Raw genomic sequence first — 18413 nt, 5'->3', positions numbered from 1 at the left:
CTGCAAAGAAAAAGAGATATACAACAGATATGAATGAGTTAAAATAATTATAACTTCAGGTGGGGTGGAATTAACATTGGGCCCTACGATGGGTGCCAAATGTTCTTGTAAGGATACTTCGTCTGATCTATATGTCGGCTCTACGTCAATCTTGCTGTCTAGCAAATTTGTCCAAGCCAGTGGTGTCCTTGCGAACTCGAACCCGTGCGTGGTACTTGTAAAAGGGACTCCGACGCTCAAGTAAATAAGGGAATAAAATAAATAACGTGTACACAAGATTAAGGAATAAATAGCTCCAGAGCAGACTTTTAGAGATGAGTTGATTTTCTTAAGCAGGAATGTTTTCGTCTTGTGTTTTTTTTCAGTCTTTTCCTCGGTTTTATAGATTAATACATAGCTTAACGGTCAATTTTTTTCCGAGATTTTGGTGAATGAACTGGTCCCGATATTCTGGCGAGTGAGCTGGTTCCGCAATTTTGATGAATGAACTATTGAGTGGAAGCCGTTACGCCGAGGTATAACTCGATTTTGGCCGAGATCTCAGAGATATAGTACAAATTGCATTTTAATTTTTACTATTTATATATTTAAAAATTATATTGAGAATTATTTATTTAGTGTCATAATAAATAATATTTTTAAATTTAAATATTTTATAATTTATTAATTAATTTATATTTATTCTACCATATATTTAGTGTGATAGATTTCTCACAAATAAATTCTTGATCAATTTAACGTCAAAATAATATTATTTTATCTGAGTAAATAAAAATAAATAAGTTATTAATTAATTTAAATTTAATGACAAATCAAGCTTTATCTATTTTATGTTAGACTAATTTTATGGTGCCTATGAGTTTTTATTTAAATATTGTTTAACTTATTTTTTGTAGTAAGTTTTAATTTTTTAAAAATTATTTATTTTTATATCTTTTAAATAAAATAATAACTTTTAACCTGTATGTTAATACTTATCGTCCAACTTGCAAAAGAACCGCATTGTCTTACTAAAATCAATGGCAAAAATGGAAATGGACATTTTTCGGGAAAAAAAAGACAGGAATCGAATCGTTACTCTACTTTTTTATTTTTCTTGGTAGGTAGACAGAATCATGAAGTTTACTTTACAGAATCAATAGTATTTAACCATCTTCCACTTTCAAATCTGGCAAATGCCAACGAAAACCCAACAACTAGTTAATTCCTCAGTCAGATATCCGAAATTCAACTCCGAGCATGTCCTTCGCCATCTCATATGACACGAAAGCAATAGCTATAGACGGGACCACCTGAAACGAGCGAAAGAAAATTTTAATCGGCAACGCAGTGGTACTATACATTAATTTTTCTTTTTCAAAGACTTAAAAGACTATTGTCAACCAACCCCAAAACAAAATTGTTCGTAAGATATAGCAATCGTTCCAGAACCACTTTTGGCGAAAGGCACCCCAAACGAAACTGCAGCGTCTACCCTAACCCCCAAATCCCCAATCCCTAACCTAGTCAGTACTCATCGCTCCCTCTTCTCCAAATCGCCACACCTGCCGACCTGCGCACCCAGCCAGCCACCACCGCGAAGCCTTCGGCCCGTTGCACATCAGGCCAACACGAAGCCACCACCGACCGACTCGACACGGCAGCACAGCACCACGCCGCCGCCGTTGAGACGCCACCACCCTAACCCATCAGTTCAACCCAGCACGGCAGCTCCCAGTCTCTCACTCAGCCTTCCTCCCAAGTCAATATGGAGCCCGAGCCACCGATTCAGGTAATGTTGACCATTTGCTGTTTAGTGTTTACTGGTAATTCTGTTCATTAGTGTTGATTTGTTGATTTGTTGCTAAGTTTTGTTGATTTATAGCCTTTTTTTTCCACGTTAATACTTACAGACAAATGCATTGTTGATTTGTTGCTACTTGCTGTTGCTGGCTCAGTGGCTTGCTGTTTAATGGTTCATTTTATTGTTCAGTTTATTACTGGATGCTGGTTATTGATTAATTGTTGAATGTTGATAACTTGGTTATTGATTAATTGTTCTGACCTTTCTCACCTCATAACTTCATCAATCTTCACACCAAACAATGCTTTATTCTCTTCAGTGTTGTAATCCTACATTAGAAAGTGTAAAATTAGGAAACCCTAATCGACGGACCATCGACCATGGAGGAGTTGGAGGAAGAGCTTCATCTGACGAGTTTGGGCGTGCGGTTTCTCGAATAGCCGTGGCACAGATTTGCGAATCTGCAGGGTTTAATGGCGTCAAGAATTCCGCCATCGAAGCACTTTCCGATGTCACAATTAGCTACCTTATTGACTTGGGGAAAATTGCTGAATTTTATGCTAACCTTGCTGGTAGATCGCAATGTAGTGTCTTTGATTTGATTCTAGGGTTAGAGGATTTAGAACAGGTCAAGGGTTTCATAGGTTCTGGTCAAAGTCAATGCCTTTTAGGTTCAGGAACTGTTAGGGATCTTATGAGGTTTGTGAATTGCGGTGATGAGGTTCCTTTCGCTCAGCCAATATCGAATTTTCCAGTGATTCGGCAGCGGAAAGTTATCCCTAGTTTCTTGCAAATGGGGGAGGCACCACCTTCTAAGCATATACCGCCTTGGTTGCCGGCATTGCCGGACCCTCACACTTATATTCACACGCCTATGTGGGATGAGAGGACTTGTGATCCCCGGGAAGACAAGGTTGAACAGGCCAGGCAACGTAGAAAGGCTGAGAGGTCGTTGTTGAGCTTGCAGAAGAGGTTGTTGTTGTGTAGTGGTTCAGTAGAAACACGCAATACGACTTCTAATGTGGTTGTGCCGAGTGGTGGTGGTGCTTCACTTAGACAAGGAGAAGGTGAAGGGGGTGATAAGAACCCTTACCTTAAGGCTCCTGTGGTTAACAAAGATGTTTCTCCAGTTCCCTTGCCGGGGAAGCTTTCTGATGATGTTGATATGATTGCAAATCATGTTTCTGTGTTGGAGGCATTTGCTCCTGCAATTGAGATGATGAGGAGTAGTGGTGTTTTGTGCGAAGATGACGGGATGCAAGGGAGAACAGTTCTTCCAGCTGTGAGACCTACTGTTTATTTCAAGTTCAGGGCTGGAAAAAAGCTTATCCACGAGTCCTTGGATATGAGGAATCAGAAGAAGGATGCTTCACGAACAGCAGCCTTGGCTGGTAGAGAAGACGAGAGGGATGATAAGAAGAGGAGAGCTGAGCTTATTCTCAAACAATCTATGGAAAACCCACAAGAACTCACTCTGTTGTAGATTAATTTATTGACTGGATTTGTTGGATGATGTAGGAATTGAGTTTGTAAAAATGAAGACCTTCAAGGGTTAACCCTTTTTTTGTCTTAATTAAAACCTTTTTTTCTGTGGCTGTGACTTGTGTTCGAATTTTTATTTTTATTCTTTTATCTTTATTGATTTTTTTTATCTATCTTTTATTAATATTATTTCATCTTTTATAAAAAATATCAATGTAATGGGATTGCATGGCTTCCCTCATTTTGAGGGAAAGGTTTTGGAAGTCTCTGCATTTCATCGAAAAGGTTAGACTACATTACTCTGTTTTATCATCAAATTTTTAACCTTTGTTTATTTACTATTTTGTTTATGGATTCTTGATTTAAAAAAGTTTTTCTACAAAAATCGATTCATTTAATTAGGTAAATTTTTTTTGATACACATATAGAGTAAAAAAAATTTAGCAAAATAATGTTTTAGTTCACTTGGTTTTAAATTAAAAAATTAAACTAAATAATAAAAAAAAAAAAAAAAAAAAAAAAAAAAATATCAAATAAAATATAGAATAAAATATAAAAAAATAAATGAAATAATTATACAAATTATTTATATACAAATATCACAAATACATTGGTAGCTATTTTAATATAATAGTTATTTACGTGTAATAAATCAATCACAAATCATATCAATATAAAATCCATACTAAATACAAATATTAATACAATACACATTGAAAATAATTAACTACAAATGTATTTATATACAAAATCACAAATACATTGGTAGCTGTTTATATTAGTAGTTGATTTTGGTGTATAATAACATTTTTTAATATAAAAAATCAACTTTTAATTAGCTAATATTATTACTCAATTTTTTATTATAAAATTATTTTTTAAACTTTTATTTTTTTAAAAACTTAGAGTTAGAATTTAAAATTAGATAAAAATTCATATGCAAATGTCCTCATGTAAAATTGATAGTTAAAAATAATTAAATAATTTGACATATTTGATTAAATTATTATTTAATAATTTTTAACTATATCAATTTTATATAAAGACAGCTATACATAAATTTCTATTTTAAAATTAAGAGTATAATTTAAAATTTAAAACTTAAAATTTATAACAAAAAATCTTAAAAATTAATGAATATTAACCGAAAAAAAAATTGAGTCCCTTTTTAAACTTTTTCTATATTAGAATAATTCTACACATACAAGTGATTTTCAATACAAGTCATACAAGTCATTTATATTCACGCTGTTTCACGTTATTTTTTGTGCCTCTTTTTCTTCTTTTTCTTCTTCCTCTTCCTCTTCCTCTTCCTCTTCCTCCGTATCTTTTTTTCTTCTTTTTCATAATTTTTCTCTCTCGTTATCATCGTTATCAACACACCTCTTCCTCCCTCTTTTTTTTTTTTATTGAAATTTCTTCTACTCTTTTCGTTTTCTCTTTCTCCTTCATCAAAATCACTAGAAAAAATGAAGAACCATTATTCAAGGTACTATTTTACTGTTCTTCTAGATTTTTTTCTAGATTGTCTCTGTCATGTGCCTCATCCTTAACCAGCAAAACATTAAAAGATTTCAAAAAGAAATATACTGTCTCCCCCTATATTGGGTGTATTTCTTAAATCATTTGGGTGTATTTCTGTAATCCTTTGGATGTATTTCTGTAATTATTTGGGTGTATTTTTGTAATCGTTTGGGTGTATTTCTGAAATTCCATCATCTTCAAAACAATTTCAAAACTTGATTTCAAAAACCATGAAAATCGAAAAAAACAGAAGGAGATCGAAGGCAAAGAGAGAACGCTTTTCCATACAAATCATACATGTCATTTATATTCATGCCGTTTTCACGTTTTTTTTTTGTGCCTCTTTTTCTTCTTCTTTCTCCGTACTTCCTCTTCCTCCTCCTCTTCTTCTTCTTCTTCTTTCTCTATGTCTCTTCTTCTTTTTCGTAAAAAAGGAAACGAAGATGAAACACGCGAAGATGATTCAGTAACGCACGTGTTAGACCCAACTTGTAAGACTTGTAAACAAAAATGACTTGTATGTGTAGCACTCCTCTATTAGTTAATACTTAATATAGTATACCTTGAACATCAACTATTTGTGCATCAAGAACGTTGTCCACTGAAAGACCATATTTTCTCATCATATTGCCATAGTCACCACCACTTATGTGCCCTCCAACACCCACTGTGGGACAAACCCCTGCTGGAAATCCATGACCTTTACTCTTCTTAGCAATATTATAGTACACCTCACCTAACTGTGCACCAGCCTGCACCCAAGCTGTTTCACTTTCTATGTCAACCTCAATGGATCTCAGGTTGAACATGTCTAGGATGAAGAACGGCACTTCAGCCACATATGACACTCCTTCGTAGTCATGGCCGCCGCTTCGATTTTTCATTTGCAGGTTGTGCTTTTGACCACAAACAACGGCTGCTTGCACGTGAGATACATGCAAAGCAGTGATTATCAGGTATGGTTTTCTTGTTGTCGACGTGTTGAAACGAAGGTTTCTAACGTAGGAATCCAACACCGAAGTGAATAAGGCATTCTTTGGTGTGAAAATTGCTGAGCTTATTGGGTGAGAAGAATCTGAATGGTTTACAAGGCAATGAATGAATGTCTTGTGAGCTGAGGGATTTGAATTTGAAGCTGAAGTTGAACATGGTGCTAAGGAAACTAATAACACAACAATAATGGGAACTAATAATAACGATGGTAATGCTCTAATATTATTAGAACGAACTACCATTTTTTTTCTTTATCTTAGCTTAATAATTTTTCTGTATATTAATTTTTAACAAAGATAAGAGTATTTTTTTATGATGAGTCTATATTTTTTGGCATGGTTTGTGTTGGAATTTATAAGGCGCCCTTGAACATGCAAAAACAAATATTACAGAATGAAATAATGAGAACATACAACACCGGCTTGGGTTACCTCCCAATTTGACCCATGAATTTTTAAGAAGAACAAATCCATAATGTAACTCAATTATCCTTTGACCTCACAACACATATATATATTGATTTATATTACGTTACGTTTGTCAATATTGTTATTTCTTTTTTTTCTTGGGTGAAAGTCAATATTGTTATTTCTAACATAGTGAACTGTTGCTTACAAGATGTGATAATAATTAAAAAGACTCAAGAACTAATAATTAAAATTAATTTTAAATGCGTAGTAATTTTTAGATTTTGCGTTGGATGTGCAAATTTTTTTTTTGCTCGTAACAATTTTAATCTCTATCTCACTCATATTTTGATCTTTCGCTTAATAAAGGGGGAAAGGGAGATTATTATTTTATTTTAGATTTTTTAATATAAACTCATCATCAATGATTATAATAATATTAGAAAAATAAAATATAACACAAAATTAGCTTATTTAACTTAATATTTACAATTATTATTATATTATCTTACAATAGATAATATTTTGACGCCATAATATTGACGTGGTGTATTTTTTTTCGAATATGCATATTTCTCTCTTAGAATATTTTACAAAAGTATATTCTTTTAAATTATACAAAAATTGATATTTGATGACTAAAATTCTACTAATTATTAGTTATTCCAATAAATCTTTTATATTTTTTTATTATGTATCAATCTTAATTAATATGATTTATAAATAATATATATATATATATATATATATATATATATATATATATATAATTGTTAGTGTTTGCTACGGTACGATTATAAATTTATACGTACTGATATAAATATATAATAAAAACGTGGACAAATAACAAAACGCCATATAAATTATATTATCTTCGTCAACATTTAATTTTTATTTTTTAAAATATATATCTTAACATTATTTTTACTAAAATACTCTTATAATTTAATAAAAATATTTTTTTATATAAATATACAAAAAAAACTTAAATATCCTTTTTTTTACGTTAAATAAAAATTATCATTTTAAATTAATTAAATTTTAACATTCAACTAACTTTAATTTTATATTTTAAAATCTTAAATAATTTAAAAAAACAAAACAAAAACACATGAAAAGAAAAAAAAAAGTTGTTCATCTAGCTTCGTGTTTTTCGTCTCCTCCCTCCTCTTCCTTCTCTCTGCTAAAGGAGAAGAAGAAGAAGCCCTCTAACCCTAAACCTTTTTTCTCGAGTTCCAATCAGTACTGTTTCTGTTGGATCCACTTAGACGGCGGCACCGGCGTCTTCTACTTCCTCTCTTTTGTCAGAGCTGCTCACCATCTCCTCTAGTTGTGCATGGTTCAAATCTGTTGCAGCTGCGAGAAATGAAACCCGTCATGTACCACTGCTTACTGCTTGCCTGAAGCTTTCCTCTGCTTTGCTCTGCTCCACTGCATTGAAGCACAACAAGTCCATCGCCGTACCAAGAAGATCCTGCTCTCTCCTCGACTCCGCTATCTCTTCTGACTCCGTGATTGTAAATTGGTGGCAGAGAAGCAAATTGGGGCTGAGATTTTGTTAAATATTAGCATGCTTTAGCCTTGCTCATGCCATTATTAATTGGAATTTCTTCGAACGGAACATGATTTTAATCACATGATTGTCTGAATTTTAATCACTTTTTGTTTCCTATTTGATTCAATCTCTTTATTTTGTTTTGTTATTCTTGTCAATATAATGTATCAATGCCTCTGTTATTGGGATTTTTCTGTTTTGCCAAAAATCTGTAATATGGTGAACTTTTTGGTTTCATGGATGCTTACCCTTTTTCATATTTTAATAAGTATTTATGTGCTTAGAAGAGCAATTGACTCCGGTTGCAAATTCGGATTGTTGGTAGAAGGAATGCAAATTGGGACTGGTTTTCTAGTTGTTGGTGGACTAGCCTAGCTTGCTGAATTGATTAATTCATTAATAAAAGGGAGTGGTGTCATAATCTGCATTGACTCTGAAACAAGAAGTGATGTTTTGGTTCCTTCAGTTTCTTGTATGGTTGGCGAACTAAGATAAAAATGACTCTCTTTAGAAGGCCATTTTATTGTTCCGTACTAGAAATTTCTATGACTTATTTTGGGTTCATGGCTTGATGTTTTGAACTCATGAGAAAAAAAAATATAGGAGGTTTGCTTCTAAATATCCTTCTTTTGTTCCATGATTTTAAAATGTTATGATAAATTTTTCAAGTGGTACAAGGCTTTTAAAATGTTATGATAAATGTTATGATAAACTTCCATCCTTTTCGAAGATCCCCCCTTCTGAGAGCTTGCACAATGTTACTGTACTATTCAACAGTAGAAGATATCATTATATTAAAACTTCAAAGGCTGATAAAATTTTATATGAATGTGAACTATCAAAGGAATTTGCATTCTTTATCTTTGCTCCAACAAGTTTGATTGCTTCTGCAGTTCTGTACATATCATCTGTGCCTATTGCAAAATCTGTAAAAAAACAGATGACAAATATATTAGAGAAATTACTCTTCATTAACAGACATAAAATTTTTAATAGAGAAACATAGGTTAGGAAGTATTTTAGTGGGAAAAAAAAGACTTGTATAAGAGATATTCATACTTCTAATGAAAACTTCACAAACTAAGACATGTCAAGCAAACATTTATATGCACTATGATAGATTACGCCTAATAAAAAATTAGTGCTTACATAAAAGCTCCATTTTTCCAATCATTTATTCAAAACAGAAAAAGCCTTTCATGATAACTACAGCATTGAAATTTTGTATTGTAGGACTAACAATAACAATAATCGAAAAGGATGGGAGTTTATCATAACATTTATCATAACATTTTAAAAGCCTTGTACCACTTGAAAAATTTATCATAACATTTTAAAATCATGGAACAAAAGAAGGATATTTAGAAGCAAACCTCCTATAAATTTTTTTTCTCATGAGTTCAAAATATCAAGTCATGAACCCAAAATAAGTCACAGAAATCTCTAGTATGGAATAATAAAATGGCCTTCTAAAGAGAGTCATTTTTATCTTAGTTCGCCAACCATACAAGAAACTGAAGGAACTGAGACATCACTTCTTGTTTCAGAGTCAATGCAGATTATGACACCACTCCCTTCTATTAATGAAGAGTAAACTACCATTTCTACCCACGAAAGTTGAAAACTCTGACATATCTACCCATAGAAAAAGGAAATTACCATTTGTACCTATAAAGATTGACTTTCGCAAGTAAAATTACCCAAACCCTAAATAATTACGTAAAATTCTCAAATTACCCTCTTCTTTTCTCTCAGGCACCCACCAGCACTCACTATCTGCAACACCTAAACCACCATTACTGTAGCATCATCTTCCTTCCTACTGTCTCTCTCTCTCTCTATCACTCACTTACCCATTTTTTCTCTCTCACCTCTTGAACATCAACATAACCCAACCACTGTCCTCTTCAAAATCACAAAAAAGAACAAACTCAAATCAAATTGAAGAATAGAACATGCACAGATTCAAAATAAAATCCTAATTTCTTAGAACCTTCCCAAAAAATTGACAATTTCTCAGATTTCAGATCACCATATTTTCGTTGCAAATAACACAGAACACGAATTTAATTTTGGCGACACTGAGAGGAGATGATAAAGGCACATCGCTAGGAGAAGAAGAGAGCAGTGATGCCAAGAGAAGGAGAAGACGAAGTGTTCTTCCTCCTCTTTGGGCTCCCTCAACAACGACGACGATGATGCAATAGCGGCGGCACGTTCCCACATTGCTAGTGCGGTCTCCCTTCCCCTCCTCTTCTCTTCTTCTTCCTCGGGTGGGGGTGTGTGTAATGTCTTCGTGTGTGAGTTTTGGAGGAAAAAGGGGTGGTGGTTGGGTAAAGAGGGTTAGGGTTAGAAAGGTGGCTGGGTAAAGGGGGTGGTGATGGAATTTGAAATTAGAAAGGAAAAGGGGGTGGTGATTGGGTGAAGAGGGTTAGAGTTAGAAAGTTGGCTGGGTGAAGAGGGTTAAGGTTAGAAAGGTGGCTGGGTGAAGGGGTGGTGGTGAAATTTGAGATTAGAAAGGAAAAGAGGGTGGTGGCTGGGTAAAGATGGTGAAGGGAATGGTGGTGAAATTTGATATTAGAAAGGGAAAAGGGATGGTGGCTGGGTGAAGAGGGTGAAGGGGGTGGTGGTGGAATTTGAGATTAAAAAGAGAAAGGGGGTGGTGGCTGGGTGAAAAGGGTGAAGGGGTGGTGGTGGGATTGGAAATTAGAAAAGTAATGGTGAAAATAAGGGTAATTTAGGGATTTTAAGTAATTTTTTAGTGTTTGGATAATTTTGTTATGCGGAACCCATATTTTATGGGTACAAATAGTAATTTCCTTTTTCTATGGGTAGATATGTCAGCGTTTTTGACTTTTGTGGGTAGAAATAGTAGTTTACTCATTAATGAATTAATCAATTCAGCAAGCTAGGCTAGTCCACCAACAACTAGAAAGCCAGTCCCAATTTGCATTCCTTCCACCAACAATCCAAATTTGCAACCAGAGTCAATTGCTCTTCTAAGCACATAAATACTTATTAAAATATGAAAAAGAGTAAGCATCCATGAAACCAAAAAGTTCACCATACTACAAATTTTTGGCAAAACAGAGAAATCCTAATAACAGAGGCATTGATACATTATATTGACAAGAACAAAGAAACAAAATAAAGAGATTGAATAAAATAGAAAAAAAAGTGATTAAAATTCAGACAATCATGTGATTAAAATCATGTTCCGTTCAAAGAAATTCCAATTAATAATGGCATGAGCAAGGCTAAAGCATGCTAATATTTAACAAAATTCTAGCCCCAATTTGCTTCCCTATCACCAATTTGCAATCACGGAGTCAGAAGAGATAGCGGGGTCAAGGAGAGAGCAGGATCTTCTTGGTACGGCGATGGACTTGCTGCGCTTCAGTGCAGCGGAGCAGAGCAGAACAGAGGAAAGCTTCAGGCAAGCAGTAAGTAGTGGTACATGACGGACTTCGTCTCTCGCAACTGCAACAGATTCGAACCACGCACAACTAGAGGAGATGGTGAGCAGCTCTGACAAAAGAGAGGAAGCAGAAGACCCCGGTACCGCCGTCTCTGTGGATCCAACAGAAACAGTACTGATTGGAGCTCGAGAAAAAAGGTTTAGGGTTAGAGGGCTTCTTCTTCTTCTCCTTTAGCAGAGAGAAGGAAGAGGAGGGAGGAGACGAAGAACACGAAGCTATATAAACAACTTTTTTAATTTTTTTTGTTTTCTTTTCATGTGTTTTTGTTTTGTTTTTTTAAATTATTTAAGATTTTAAAATATAAAATTAAAATTAGTTGAATGTTAAAATTTAATTAATTTAAAATGATAATTTTTATTTAACGTAAAAAAAGGACATTTAAGTCTTTTTTTTTGTATATTTATATAAAAAATATTTTTTATTTTTATTAAATTATAAGGGTATTTTAGTAAAAATAATGTTAAGATATATATATTTTAAAAAAATAAAAATTAAATGCTAACTGAGATAATATAATCCACATAACGTTTTATTATTTGTCCACGTTTTTATTATATCGATACGTATAAATTTATCATGGTACCATAGCAAACACTTTTATAGTTTAATGAATTAATTAATCAAATATCTAAATAAAGAATAAAACCTACAACTAATAATAAGTACGTCAAATATATGAATCATGATTATGTTGATTTTCATCATTGATAGGGCTAGCTAAAGTAATATGTACTATAAATTTATATATCTTTAGTAATTATTAAAAAATATTTATACAAAAATATAATTTTAGAATAATAAAATGAGTAGTGATTAAGAGATCTAATAATTTATTTTTCTAATATTTAAATGAGTAAGAATTTAAATATATATATTTTTAAATATTAAAAAGATAAAAAATACAAAATTGTCTTTATTTAAAAATTAGAAGGATAGTTAAAAAGATGAGTTGAAACTCTTAATGTGATTTTTATATAAATTAAACAAATTAATAAAAAATACAAATAAAAACATAAATTAAATAAATATTTTTTGTGCATCACATGGTACATACACTAACATTTATCATTCTATGTTTATTATATTTAAAATTATTTATTTTATTTTGATAATAATTAATGAATACAAAATAAAAAAAAATTAACTACTTTAAATTGATTTTTATTGTCTTTCAAATATTTTTAAAACTAAATCACTTAACACATTAACTCATCTCACGTTATTGAGAACTCTTTCATACATTTATTAACAATAACATAAGTTAAAAAACAAGCATTGTTATAAAATAACTAAATAAGAAAGATAAAATAAAGAAATATAAATGAAAGACTCTAGTATTAATATTCATTAATATTAATATTATCCTACCATAATAACTATGATTTATATATTAATACTATATTTGTAATATGAAGAGAAAGAAAAGCTTTGTAGAGAGAGAAAAAATACTTTTATTGATGTGTAAATGGCTTCTGATCAAGCCTTCTATTTATACTTGTGAAAGTCTAACTTTCTTCAACATTATTAATTACAATCTATCTTGAGAATGTTAGCTTCTCATAGGAATGGGCATCCACGTCCCATTCTTATCACAACACTCCATCTTGGATGTCCATTTAGGATTATTGCCTCGTTAAAACCTTACTAAAGAAAAACCCAGTGGGAAAAAAACCTTAGTGAAGGAAAAAGAGTACAATATCCTTTAGTGATGGGGACTGCCTCATTAAAAACCTTGTCAAGAAAAACCTAATAGAAAAAAACCTGACCAAGAAAAAAAAGTACAGTCTCCCCCTCTTGCCGACATCATTTAATGTCTCGAAATTGGCGCATCCCAATCTCATGTACCAATCTTTCAAAGGAGGATTTTGGGAGTGACTTTGTGAATAAATCTGCCAGATTGTCACTTGAACGAATCTGTTGGACATCAATTGTCCCTTGATTTTGAAGATCATGAGTGAAGAAAAATTTAGGAGAAATATGCTTTGTTCTATCACCTTTGATATATCTGCCTTTAAGTTGAGCAACACATGCTGTATTATCTTCAAACAGGACAGTTGGAGCTATCTTATGGTCAATTAGTCCACATGATGACATAATATATTGGATCAAACTCCTGAGCAAAAAACACTCGCGACTAGCTTCATGTATCGCGAGTATTTCAGCATGATTAGAGGAGGTTGCAGCAATCGTCTATTTCGTGGACCTCCATGATATAACTGTTCCACCATATGTAAACAGATATCCTGTTTGAGATCTCCCTTTATGTGGATCAGACAAGTAGCCAGCATCTGCATAGCCAACTAGTTGTGACTTGGATCCATAGGGATAAAATAATCTCATATCAACCGTTCCATGAAAATATCGAAAGATTTGTTTAATTCCACTCCAATGTCTTCTGGTTGGAGAGGAACTATACCTTGCTAGTAAATTCACTGCGAATGATATGTCAGGTCGCGTATTATTACCAAGATACATTAGCGCTCCAATGGCACTAAGATATGGTACTTCAGGACCAAGGATATCTTCATTCTCTTCTTTAGGACAAAATTGATCCTTTTTCACATCCAAAGATCTTATGATCATTAGAGTACTTAATGGATGTGACTTATCCATATAAAATCTCTTCAAGATTTTCTCTGTGTATGTTGTTTGATGAATAAAGATCCCTTTTTTTATATGCTCGATCTGTAGGCCGAGACAAAATTTAGTTCTTCCAAGATCTTTCATTTCAAACTCTTCTTTTAGAGTTTTTATAATTGTTGGAATCTCTTCAGGAGTTCCAATTATATTTAAATCATCAACGTACACAGCAATTATAATGAACCCAGATGCAGATTTCTTTATAAAAACACATGGACAGATATCATCATTATTGAATCCATTTTTGGCCAGATACTCAGTAAGACGATTATACCACATTCGTCCAGATTACTTTAGACCGTATAACGATCTTTGCAATTTGACTGAATATAACCCTTGTGAATATTCATTGGATGGTTTAGATATCTTTAATCCTTCAGGGACTTTCATATAGATATCACGATCTAATGAGCCATATAAATAGGTTGTTACCACATCCATTAAATGCATATGCAGTTTATAATATGCAGATAAACTGACCAAATAACGCAATGTTATCGCATCCACTACAGGGGAATATGTTTCTTTATAATATATACCGGGCCTTTGTAAAAAACATTGTGCCACAAGTCGGGCTTTATAGCGCACAACTTCATTTTTCTCATTTCGTTTTCTCACAAATATCCACCGGTATCCAATAGGTTTTACATCTTCTGGTGTATGGACTACAAGTCCGAAGACTTCACGTTTTGCAAGTGAGTCTAATTCAGCCTTCATGGCTTCTTTCCATTTTGGTCAATCATTCCTTTGTCGATATTCTTCGACTGATCTTGGCTTAAGATCCTTACTTTCATGCATTATATTCAATGCCACATTATATGCAAATATTTCATTGACAATTGTCTTATTTCGGTTCCATTTCTTTCTTGTAAAGACATAATTTATCGAGATCTCATTATTTTCATAATTTTTAGGTACCTAAACGTCTTCTGGCATTAAAATTATATCAGAATTTTGGACAACTGCATGTGTCACTACTATTTCTTTTTCAACAGGAATATTATTTACCTATTTTCTCTTTCGAGGATTTTTATCTTTGGAACTGATAGACCTGCCATGCTTCTGGCGTGTATTTACTTCAGTGGCTATTTGTCCTACTGGGACATCAATTCGAATTGGGGCATTTTTCGTCCTGCCACGCTTTTGGCGTGAATTTGCTTCAGTGGCTACTTGTCCTACTGGGACATCAATTCGAATTGGGGCATTTTCCGCTAGTATATAAGATTTGGTTATCCTCTTTGTATCGAAAAATGCATCAGGCAATTCATTTGCTATTCTTTGCAAATGTATAATCTTTTGAACTTCTAGTTCACATTGCCTTGATCGAGAATCTAAATGCATCAACGATGATGCATTCCAATTAAGTTCCTTTTCAGGAAGCTTATTCTCTCCCCCTAATGTTGGAAATTTTGATTCATCAAAATGACAATCCGCAAACCGTGCTTTAAATACATCTCCAGTTTGTATCTCAAGATACCTCACTATAGAGGGAGAATCATATCCAACATAGATCCCAATTTTCTTTGGGATCCCATTTTGATGCAATTAGGTGGTGCAATAGGAACATATATCGCACACCCAAATATTCTTAAATGGGAGACATTTGACTGCTGGCCAAAAGCTAATTGCATAGGAGAGAACTGATGGTAACTCGTTGGCCTCAAACGAATAAGTGCTGCGGCATGTAAAATAGCATGCCCCAAACCGAAGTTGGGAGATTTGTTCTCATAAGTAAGGGTCTAGCAATTAATTGGAGGCGCTTAATAAGTAATTCTGCTAACGCATTTTGTGTGTGAACATAAGCTACTGAATTTTCAACACTTATTCCATTAGCCATACAATAAGCGTCAAATGCTTGGGAAGTAAATTCACCAGCATTATCAAGATGAATTGTTTTGATTGGATTTTCTGGAAATTTTGCTTTTAATCGAATAATTTGAGCCAGTAATCTCGCAAACGCCAGGTTGCGAGAAGATAATAAGCACACATGTGATAATTTCGAAGATGCGTCTATAAGGACTATAAAATGTCTAAAAGATCCACATGGTGGATGAATAGGTCCACATATATCACCTTGAATCCTTTCTAGGAATTCAGGGAACTCAAATCCAACATTTACTGGTGATGGCCTTAAAATTAACTTTCCATGAGAACATGCAGCACAACAAAATTCACTAGTTTTAAGAATCTTTTGGTTCTTTAGTGAATATCCATGAGAGTTTTCAATAATTCTCCTCATCATAGTTGTTTCTGGATGACCCAATCTATCATGCCAAGTTATGAATTTATTTGGGCTAGTAAACTTCTGGTTTACAGTGGCATGTGATTCAATTGCACTAATCTTGGTATAATATAATCCAGATGAAAGTGAGGACAACTTTTCTAATATAACTTTTTTATTTGAATCATGAGTTGTGATACAAAAGTACTCATGATTTTCCTCATTCATAGTCTCAATATGATATCCATTTCAGCGAATATCTTTGAAACTCAACAAGTTCCTTCGAGACTTGGTAGACAACAATGCATTATTTATTATGAATTTTGTTCCTCCGAGAAACAAAATTATAGCTCTTCCGGAGCCTTCAATCACATTGCTTGAGCCAATAATAGTATTAACATTTTCTTCTTTTGGCACAAGATGGGTAAAATATATATCACTTTTAAGAATAGTGTGCGAACTTGCACTATCCACAAGGAAAATATCTTCAGAATATGTCCTTGCCATTTTTCTTCAAAAACAAATGATAATAATAATAAAATAAGTAGAAGTACATGCACAGTAAAATTATTCACATGAATACTTAACAAACACATACATATATCAAACTATTCCATCATTGATCAAATAGCCAATATTTCTTTCAGAATCCTTAAAGAAATTAGATACATCATAATGAGTGGTAGAATTTTTATCATTTGAAACAAAATTTGTTTCCTTTTCTTTGTCATCCTTTTTCAAGGATGCTTGATAAAGATCAACTAAGTACCTTGGGGTATGACAGGTACGTGACCAATGGCCCTTTCCACCACAACAGAAGCATTTATCCTCAATTGATTTATTTTGCCCATTGTTTCTTTCTTTATTCCACTTCTGGTGAGATTCTTTCTTATGAACATAATTTCTTTTCCTTCCATAATTTTTCTTGTTATCAAAATCTTACCATTTACCTCTTTTGAGGTTATAATTTGCCACATTTGCTTCAGGAAATGAGGCGGCGCCAGCTAAGCGCACTTCATGATTTCTTAAGAGTAACTCATTGTTGCGTTCAGCAACAAGAAAGTAAGAAATTAGCTCATAATAATTTTTAAATTCTTTTTCTCGATTGCTACTGCAGGAGCACATTCGAGGTATGGAAGGTCGAGAAAAATTTCTCTAACATATCGGACTTGAGGAAGTATCATATGATTGTACCTTTCTTCAAGGTCTTTCCACAGATCTGCAGGATCTTTTAATGTGGAATATTCATTTTTCAATCATACTTCAAGATGACGACAAAGGAAAAATATAGCTTTATCTTTATCCTTTTGGGATGTATTATTTTTAGCCTTAATGGTATTTTCAAGATCCATTGAATCAAGATGGATTTTAGCATATAGTATCCAAATATATCAAAAGCATTATATTCAAGATGAAAGAGTTTCGACATAATAAAAATTTGTTACCTGGAGTCTTCCTAAAATTTCGTTAGAGTTTCGTGCTGATAACGTATTATAAAATAACTAAATAAGGAAAATAAAATAAAAAAATATAAATGAAAGACTCTAGTATTAATATTCACTAATATTAATATCATCCTACCATAATAACTATGATTTATATATTAATACTATATTTGTGATATGAAGAGAAAGAAAAGTTTGGTAGAGAGAGAAAAAATACTTTTATTGATGTGTAAATGGCTTCTAATCAAGCCTTCTATTTATACTTGTGAAAGTCTAACTTTTTTTAACATTATTAATTACAATCTATCTTAAAAATGTTAGTTTTTTATAGGAATTAGCATCCACATTCCATTCTTATCACAACAGGCATTTAATATTCACGTTAATAATTTATTATATTTACATAAAAAATATTTGATAACAAAAAAATATTAATTAAAAATAGATAAAATTTATATTAAATAATAATTAATAAATATTAAATAAAATAAATTTTAGGTGATTTTTTTGTCTTTCTAACGTTAGTGTAATTATATCATACATTGTGTAGCATCCCTTTTGTGTAAATTGTTGTAGGATAAAGCCATAAAGGATATTAAATTTGAAGTGAATGCTATAGTGCCTATAAATTTGAAGTGAATGCTATGGTGCCTATGGTCACTCAAGCCGTTTTTGGTGATTATACTATGTAGGATCATAATCCTCTAATTGGGCTCATCTGAGTTTTGGGCTTTTCCCTCCTGTAGATGCATTGGGAGTCCAGAGAAATTAGTAACAGTTTTTAAACCCAAAAAGTATCATGTCAATAAAAAAGAAAACCCAAAAAGAACCCAAGACGGTGAGAAAGCTTACCAAGGTCACGATAAAAAAAAAAAGGAAAAGCT

General features: G+C 32.7%; 2 protein-coding genes across 3 annotated transcripts; one reads left to right on the top strand and one right to left on the bottom strand.

The window, feature by feature from the left end:
* Positions 1 to 1177: 1177 nt before the first annotated feature.
* On the top strand, positions 1178 to 3378 carry LOC112801429 (transcription initiation factor TFIID subunit 8). Of its 2 annotated transcripts, none has more exons than XM_025844144.3 (2): positions 1178 to 1771; positions 2103 to 3378. In XM_025844144.3, exons 1-2 carry the CDS (start codon positions 1748 to 1750, stop codon positions 3264 to 3266), a joined length of 1188 nt encoding a protein of 395 aa, XP_025699929.1. In that variant the 5' UTR covers positions 1178 to 1747; the 3' UTR covers positions 3267 to 3378. The 2 variants fall into 2 exon arrangements, with proteins under 2 accessions (XP_025699929.1, XP_025699930.1); XM_025844145.3 differs by having other exon boundaries at positions 1893 to 3378.
* A 1959-nt stretch (positions 3379 to 5337) lies between these two features.
* LOC112799676 (berberine bridge enzyme-like 8) lies at positions 5338 to 6024 on the bottom strand. The gene has a single exon (XM_025841736.3). The coding sequence runs from the start codon at positions 6022 to 6024 to the stop codon at positions 5338 to 5340; it is 687 nt and encodes a 228-aa protein (XP_025697521.1).
* Positions 6025 to 18413: the final 12389 nt, after the last annotated feature.

This window comes from Arachis hypogaea, chromosome 5, assembly GCF_003086295.3.
Source record: "Arachis hypogaea cultivar Tifrunner chromosome 5, arahy.Tifrunner.gnm2.J5K5, whole genome shotgun sequence".
Classification (NCBI taxonomy): Eukaryota; Viridiplantae; Streptophyta; class Magnoliopsida; order Fabales; family Fabaceae; genus Arachis; species Arachis hypogaea.
This window is presented reverse-complemented; position numbering and strand designations above follow the sequence as displayed.

What these genes read in the sequence shown, in the direction of transcription:
- LOC112801429 (XM_025844144.3), top strand. Translation starts at nt 1,748, where the DNA reads ATGGAGCCCGAGCCACCGATTCAG. An exon ending in AGCCCGAGCCACCGATTCAG is followed by an intron (nt 1,772 to 2,102) that starts GTAATGTTGACC and finishes TATTCTCTTCAG; the next exon opens with TGTTGTAATCCTACATTAGA.
- LOC112799676 (XM_025841736.3), bottom strand. Translation starts at nt 6,024, where the DNA reads ATGGTAGTTCGTTCTAATAATATTAGAGCATTACCATCGTTATTATTA.